Source organism: Salmo salar, chromosome ssa13 (assembly GCF_905237065.1).
Source record: "Salmo salar chromosome ssa13, Ssal_v3.1, whole genome shotgun sequence".
Taxonomy (NCBI): domain Eukaryota; kingdom Metazoa; phylum Chordata; class Actinopteri; order Salmoniformes; family Salmonidae; genus Salmo; species Salmo salar.
The window spans coordinates 45,784,829-45,793,547 of NC_059454.1; the positions used below are offsets into that span (position 1 = coordinate 45,784,829).

Below are 8,719 nucleotides of genomic sequence, written 5' to 3' on the forward strand. Positions count from 1 at the left end.
TGAGTCCGCCTGATCAGAGGCAGTAGGGATGACCAGGCATGTTCTCTTGATAAGTGAGCGAATTGAAGGTACCACGTTCATCTGTATAAACAATAGTACGCATGTATAAACACCAAGGGGCCACGCAGCCGTCATTCCGCTCAGGAAGGAGACGCGTTCTTTTGTACACGTTTCCTCCAGCATCTTCACAAGGACCTTTACTGTTGACAGCATTTACAAACAAAGCATTTGTGCTTAGTGAGTCCGCCTGATCAGAGGCAGTAGGGATGACCAGTGTGATAAGTGTGCGAATTGGACCATTTCTGTCCTGCTAAGCATTCAAAATGTAACCAGTACCTTTGGGTGTCAGTGAAAATGTACGGAGTAAAAAGTACATAATTTTCTTTAGGAATGTAGTGAAGTAAAGTTGTCAAAAATAGAAATAGTAAAGTACAGATTCCCAAAAAAACTTACGCAGTACTTTACACCAATGATTTAAATGAGCTCCCAATGCATGTCTATGGCAATAAAAGGGCCATAGACTTACATGGTGAAAATGTTGGCATGCACCTCCTCTTACACCATTTAACCTCTCAACACCAAACCAACGTTGAGATGTTCAGACTGACCCAACTTACATTCATTGCTTTCAGAATTGTTATATCATTTACACTTTTTGAACTACAGTCTATAACCATGTTAAATGTTCATAAACGCTCCATAGAATTGAACAGGAAGTATTTGGATGTGCCACTGCTCTTACACCGTTTAAGCTATCAATACAAAAGCAACTTTGAGATGTTCAGACTGACCTGAATTAGATTACTTCCAATTTTTTATACTATTTATACTTTTTCAACTATAACCATTTAAAAATGTGCAGGGCTCCGGGCAGCCGAGCGGAAATGGAGGAAAACTCGCCTCCCTGCGGACCTGGCATCCTTTCACTCCATCCTCTCTACATTTTCCTCTTCTGTCTCTGCTGCTAAAGCCACTTTCTACCACTCTAAACTCCAAGCACCTGCCTCTAACCCTAGGAAGCTCTTTGCTACCTTCTCCTCCCTCCTGAATCCTCCTCCCCCCCCCCCCCTCCTCCCTCTCTGCGGATGACTTCGTCAACCATTTTGAAAAGAAGGTTGACGACATCCGATCCTCGTTTGCTAAGTCAAACGATACCGCTGGTCCTGCTCACACTGCCCTACCCTGTGCTTTGACCTCTTTCTCCCCTCTCTCTCCAGATGAAATCTCGCGTCTTGTGACGGCCGGCCACCCAACAACCTGCCCACTTGACCCTATCCCCTCCTCTCTTCTCCAGACCATTTCCGGAGACCTTCTCCCCTACCTCACCTCGCTCATCAACTCATCCTTGACCGCTGGCTACGTCCCTTCCGTCTTCAAGAGAGCGAGAGTTGCACCCCTTCTGAAAAAACCTACACTCGATCCCTCCGATGTCAACAACTACAGACCAGTATCCCTTCTCTCCTTTCTCTCCAAAACTCTTGAACGTGCCGTCCTTGGCCAGCTCTCTTGCTATCTCTCTCAGAATGACCTTCTTGATCCTAATCAGTCAGGTTTCAAGACTGGGCATTCAACTGAGACTGCTCTTCTCTGTGTCACGGAGGCTCTCCGCTGCTAAAGCTAACTCTCTCTCCTCTGCTCTCATCCTTCTAGACCTATCTGCTGCCTTTGATACCGTGAACCATCAGATCCTCCTCTCCACCCTCTCCGAGCTGGGCATCTCCGGCGCGGCCCACGCTTGGATTGCGTCCTACCTGACAGGTCGCTCCTACCAGGTGGCGTGGCGAGAATCTGTCTCCGCACCACGTGCTCTCACCACTGGTGTCCCCCAGGGCTCTGTTCTAGGCCCACTCCTATTCTCGCTATACACCAAGTCACTTGGCTCTGTCATATCCTCACATGGTCTCTCATATCATTGCTATGCAGATGACACACAATTAATCTTCTCCTTTCCCCCTTCTGACAACCAGGTGGCGAATCGCATCTCTGCATGTCTGGCAGACATATCAGTGTGGATGACGGATCACCACCTCAAGCTGAAACTCGGCAAGACGGAGCTGCTCTTCCTCCCGGGGAAGGACTGCCCGTTCCATGATCTCGCCATCACGGTTGACAACTCCCTTGTGTCCTCCTCCCAGAGTGCTAAGAGCCTCGGCGTGACCCTGGACAACACCCTGTCGTTCTCCACTAACATCAAGGCGGTGACCCGATCCTGTAGGTTCATGCTCTACAACATTCGCAGAGTACGACCCTGCCTCACACAGGAAGCGGCGCAGGTCCTAATCCAGGCACTTGTCATCTCCCGTCTGGATTACTGCCTGTGCCATTAAACCCCTACAACTCATCCAGAACGCCGCAGCCCATCTGGTGTTCAACCTTCCCAAGGTCTCTCACGTCACCCCGCTCCTCCGCTCTCTCCACTGGCTTCCAGTCGAAGCTCGCATCCGCTACAAGACCATGGTGCTTGCCTACGGAGCTGTGAGGGGAACGGCACCTCCGTACCTTCAGGCTCTGATCAGGCCCTACACCCAAACAAGGGCACTGCGTTCATCCACCTCTGGCCTGCTCGCCTCCCTACCTCTGAGGAAGCACAGTTCCCGCTCAGCCCAGTCAAAACTGTTCGCTGCTCTGGCACCCCAATGGTGGAACAAGCTCCCTCACGACGCCAGGACAGCGGAGTCAATCACCTCCTTCCGGAGACACCTGAAACCCCACCTCTTTAAGGAATACCTGGGATAGGATAAAGTAATCCTTCTAACCCCCCCGTAAAAGATTTAGATGCACTATTGTAAAGTGGTTGTTCCACTGGATATTATAAGGTGAATGCACCAATTTGTAAGTCGCTCTGGATAAGAGCGTCTGCTAAATGACTTAAATGTAAATGTAAATTAATAACATGGGTTTGAATGAGAACCATGGGAATACAGAGGTAGCTATTCAAAATGGTCCTGCTCCTTTGCCAATTAAGCTATAAAAAACATATAGGGTATCCTAACTTCAAATTATTTAAAACCTTTATGAACTAGAGTTATATAAATGTGCACACATTTGCATAAAATAACTCACCAACAGTAACTATTGAACTGTTTAAGCAAAAGACACGAAAACAACTTTCACATGTTCAGGCTATCCTAACTTCAAATTCATTCAAAATCTTTATCAACCATGACTATTTTTGCTTAAAATAACCCACCAACAATAACCCACCAATAACCCACCAACTTTCACATGTTTAGGCAATTCCATCGTATCATATCCTATCAAATCAATATCTTTCCATCTACCTAATTTTTCAACTATAATATTATCCAGTCACACCATTACTACTGCAGTCCTTACTACTACTATTATAACTTATTTCACAACCATACATACTTTAAAACAAGCTAGCAAACACACCACATTTTCTTCAAGAAATGTTATTTTTTATATTCCCCATCCATCCCTCAACCACTCACTTATTTTAACTGCTTCAACTTTTCTTCCATCTTGAATTACAATTGAAACCTCTTCCACTTCCATAAAAGTACTGGGATTTCTTAAGTGTTCGCATTAGGTGCGAAGTCTACCTGGTAACCCCTGGATAAATAAACCCATCAAAATAAGGTGCGAAGTCTACCTGGTAACCCCTGGATAAATAAACCCATCAAAACAAATGTAGAATATGAATCTGTTTTCACATACACTTAATCACAAAATATCTGCTGCAACTATATTAAGTGAGTGCTGGCCCCTTTTCCCAGCTTCCATCCCTAAAAGTTCAGATTCTGCACCTGTCAGATATACTTTACCGATGTTTTATATCTTACTGTATTTTATGACATGACATGTTTTGGATGGATCCCAACAAATGTTATAAGGTGCACATTGTATAAAGGAGCTTCCAAACTCAGTTGATGTACAATAGCCATTATGTGAGTTACACACACACACACACACACACACACACACACACACACACACACACACACACACACACACACACACACACACACACACACACAAACTATTGTATTCAACCAAATGACAATACTACTTTACCATCTAATTGGTTTGGTTTAGATACAATAGATCCACTATTGGGTATATGCTAGATTGGATCTCACACAAGTATACCAGACATGACCTGAGAGTTTTTTTTTTTCATTCCCATTTGTCTGGCTAAAGAGACGCTGGTCATGCCATAACAAAAGAAGTGTAGAGCCCAACTCAAGCTACGCAGCTCCTCGTCATGGGCAATCGTGGTGCGGCTGACATCCTCCCCCATCCCAAAAGCTGAATTTTTCATTCTCACGTATCAGAACATTCTTAGACAATAGGTCACTGTCCATTCAGCTTGCACAGATGGGTTACCCACGCCGAATTTGCTGGGAAGACAAAGGGGACCCTAACCGTAAGCTCTAGATGGAAAAGTTCTGGATTCATACAGCCGAAATGTTAATTGAAGGCCCCGCGGGGGTGATAGGGGCGCATGCAGCAAATGCGCGTATCAATTTCAGGGCTTCGTTTTGTTCCAAGCCAAGCGTCCGCTCAACTGCATCGTTAGAAGGTCCTGTCCCCACAGAATTAGAACGATGGTTATCTTGGAAGTATTTATATTATTTATCTTATTGAAAATGTTTTGAAACATGCAGACCTCACAGGTCAAGTACACATGGTAATTAAAAATGATTTGTGATAGCAAATATCCTGTTTCGAAAAATCTGTAAGTTACTTGAAAATATACAAGGCTTATAATGAAAGGCTATGTGATTTGTTTGATTCAACATCGATGCAGCCCGTCTCTGAACTAGGGCATTGTCCATCATCAATTCGTTACACTCAAACAGGCTTTTACGCACAAACATTGAAAAACACACTTGCGAAAATATAGCTTGGACGCTATAAAGTACGTAAAAGTCAAGCCAACCGGACTATTGCAATATGGAGAGAGCATCTATAGAAAGGGGGGTGTGGGGGAAATCTATTTTGGCATCCTAGTTTTTAATCATGGATACCATGGAGACCATAACCCAATCGCATGCAGATTTTGTAGGCTACCGACGCCAAAATTGTTAGCAAAACATGCTTCGTAGACAAACTTAATGCAGAAATAGTTTAGAACAAGTAGGGTGGGGGCTTCTTCCCTTATGGTAGGGTGACACGGGCTGGTGGTAGGGGGATGGTAGTGGGGAGGAGGGGGACATGGGAGAGGTGGGTTGGGTTAGGGGTCGGTAACATACGCCCATCTGGTCTCCATGGCGCGTGCTGCACGCGTGATTCCCATGAGAACCGTCGAGTTTGATAGGTCGTTAACACTGGAGTAGTGATTGTTAGAAACTGGTAGCCTATGGAAGACATGCTAAAGGCATTTCTGAGTAGAATAAACGGTAAATGGTTTGTAGGCTATGCCACATGGAATGTATACATCATGACTCGAATCAACAATGGTTTGTCTACTAAATGTGTCTCAGGATATAGGCCGAATGCTAAACATTTCTACATTTGCTTTGTTCATGTAGGAACTTAAACGAATTTCAGTTCATACCCATCATCTGTCGTGCAACTTCCCGCAGTCACCCCCCTTCCCAGGCAACACAAGTAGGCTACAGGTAAAGACAGCTCCCATCAGAAATGTAAGAGGCCTAGACATCACACACTAAGAAAATTGTTGATCACAATTTACAAGCAGATGTTATTTGAAGTTAGCTTGGCTTGGGTATCTGTCGGTGTAAATGTAAATAATGCATAAAGCCCAGTGCCCCCTCCATCGTCCATCCATCCATAGCCCCTCCACCAATGTTAGACTACGATACAGAATGGATATCAAACAACATCTGTGCAAAATATGTTTAATGCTATCTACAAAACGTGAGAGGCTGAACGGTATATTTGAAAAATGTGTATTGAATTGAACCATATCCATCTACTATAACCTGCATCTACTTATCGAATTGAACGTGAAATTGCATACACGTTTAATATTTATTCAAATAACATGTAGACCTAATGTGTGGTTGATATGTTTCTAAATCACTAACCATGAAAGGTCTTACAATGCAATATGCTTTCCATGAAACATTGGTTATGCGTAATTACGCATGGGTATCGAGTCATTTAACTTATTTAAGAACGTAAATAATAAGCTGTACATAAAAAACAATGCAATTCAGAATAATCAGAGAATAATGAGAAATCTTTGAAGTTAAAGACTGCTTGTATACAATAGCATTTGATGTTCAAATCACTTTTACCAAAAAGCAACGCTTATTTACGCAGACGTTTTGCAAGCTTTGTATCATCAAATTTAGCTTGCACAAACCATAGTTGTTATGCTTGGATTAAATGGGGAGACAGATGGTTATTATTGCACATTTGGTGCTCGTGTTGTTTCAAATGCAAAGGTCCTCAGTCAAAATTATTTGACGGTAGCTTGGGGGCGTACCCGTGACGCACAGAACCGACGCTCGGGACCTCCATATAAACTGCGGCCCGAGGTCGTTGGAAACATATCCTCTCCAATCTCAAAGATTCCTTCTTGAAAATAGTGCTCTTCCACATACGAGAATGAAAATGATTCCAAATATGACCTCCGAATCTATCCAATCCTTTGCTCCAAGGCTAACTGTGGCCAGGAGAAAAGAGGCGCTTGAATTGAGAAAGGTAAGGGTCTAAATCGATACAATAGAATATAAAATACTTTGTGTCTCTAAATTCTCGTGATAAATGGTTTTGCAATGGATTCTAAATTGTGTGTTACCCTTTTTCAGACAATGAAACCTTTGTTGGAAAAAAGAAGGCGCGCTCGTATCAATGACAGCATCAACCATCTGAAGACTCTGATCCTTCCACTCACAGGAAAAGATGTAAGTTCCAAATAACCAACAAATAGGCTATGCTTTATACGTGTCTAGAATACACAGCTGTAAACATTTCATCATCGAAGTTATGCGTATAGATAGATAGTGGTCTAACCATCGCTCTGTTCTCTTTTTGTGCAGAATTCTCGGTACTCGAAGCTTGAGAAAGCTGACATCCTTGAGATGACCGTAAGATTCCTCAGTGATATTCCTGCTGCTCAGAAAAAAAGTACATCAGACAGCTTCAAAGAAGGGTACAAAGCCTGCCTGCAGCGCGTCACCGCGCTGATCCCCAAAATAAACTTGGACAAAGACTCGTGCCAGCGGTTGAACGACTTCATCCAACAGTCCATGTCTGCTTCCGTCGCCCCAGCTTGTCAGAACTGTTGCGCCCAGAGCTCCAGGGCTTTCCCCCAGATTCAGCAGAGACTCCTGAGCCTCAAAGCCAACGTTGGCTCCAGAATCGAGAACCACTCAAACTCGCTTCCCAACCGGCCCCAGCCAGTGCCACAAGCTGTCAATGCGAACATGTGGAGACCCTGGTAGATTCAAGAAGCCATAACGCCAAAGTAAATTGTATGATATGTACATGTCGGGGAAAAGTCTCTTGTACATATGTATTTATCAATACTAGGCTATAGAGATGCATGCATTGTCATATTCTCTTGATGAAAAGCTACACTTCATCGTTAAATCATGTTAGTTAAGTATTATATACTGAAGTAATTACACACGTCTTCTGTCCTGTAAATGGACAAGTTTGAAAAAATGCTCATTATTTAAGATCTGCATGGATTTTATTTAGCTATATTTAGTCCTCTTTGGGGGTTAAATGATAAAAGGGCCACAGAAAACGCCTCTGTAAACCCAAAGGGTTATTATATGTGTAATTTGCACTTTAGACTTCAGTATCCTGGGGCTGTGCAGATAAACGATATGTAAGCACGTTGTGTTATGTTACTTAAAAACGTAAAATGTCTCTTTTAGGGATGTATTTGTATATGTATTACCATTACGTATTGTACATGTATTTAACTTTAATAAAAACCACGATACCGTTGTATATTCCTCTTCATTTCAAATTTTCTTAGTTGTCTTTGTTGGTATGACTAGGATATATTTAGCCATAACGTAGGTCTAGACTGAGACAAAATACTATTTCATTTTAGTTAGTAAGGAAACGTATCATTACGCACAGAAGTGCGTGTAATCAAGACGCACCCACCAACTGTTACCCAAACGTTTAAACATATGGCCTTAAATGGTTAGTAAAATAGTAAACATGCCATTTTAAGGAACACAGTTTTAGTCAAATAGAAAGCAGTTTGGCAGTTGAGCCAGTGTAGCACATGGGGAGCTGTGAAACTTACACCTCTGCCTGAAGTGTCCCCAGCGGATAGCTAGCTTTTTCACGAGGCGCCGACTGGTAAGACACTTCAGGAGAGTGGTCACCGTGTGCGAGCGAGGCACAGATTCGCGCCAGGTATTGGCCGAATAGTATGAAGAACAGGGAGGAAGTGGTACTCGCTTAGCAAACAGCCTGAAGTCCTTCACACAACAAGCACAGTGTCATTTTGATAGTCGCTTGGACTGACAGGTGTTGTGCAGGCGACAAAATCCATTGCGAGCTATGAGGGGTGATCATCGAAGCAAAGCGAGCTATCCTCTCCCTGTGCTTGTGTTGAGCTAGCATTTGCGTGTGGATAAACCTGTGTACTTTGCGTCTGGATAAGCAGTCTGACGAACGCCGTCCCCGCACAATGTTTTTTTATTGCTACTTTTTTTTAATGATGCCCAATACATAGGTCAGGCAAATGTACAATACGAACAACCACCTTACACATAAATAAAAATAGAAGCTCTAATACTGACAGTGATTTGTT

The 8,719-nt window shown here is 43.3% G+C and overlaps 1 protein-coding gene across 1 annotated transcript; it reads left to right on the top strand.

Annotated features, from left to right (window-relative positions):
- The first annotated feature begins 6,502 nt into the window (after window positions 1–6,502).
- LOC106567319 (transcription factor HES-2) lies at window positions 6,503–7,899 on the top strand. The gene is made up of 3 exons (XM_014136456.2): window positions 6,503–6,639; window positions 6,747–6,842; window positions 6,978–7,899. The coding sequence occupies exons 1-3, from the start codon at window positions 6,544–6,546 to the stop codon at window positions 7,380–7,382; spliced, it is 597 nt and encodes a 198-aa protein (XP_013991931.2). The 5' UTR covers window positions 6,503–6,543; the 3' UTR covers window positions 7,383–7,899.
- The last annotated feature ends 820 nt before the right edge of the window (window positions 7,900–8,719 follow it).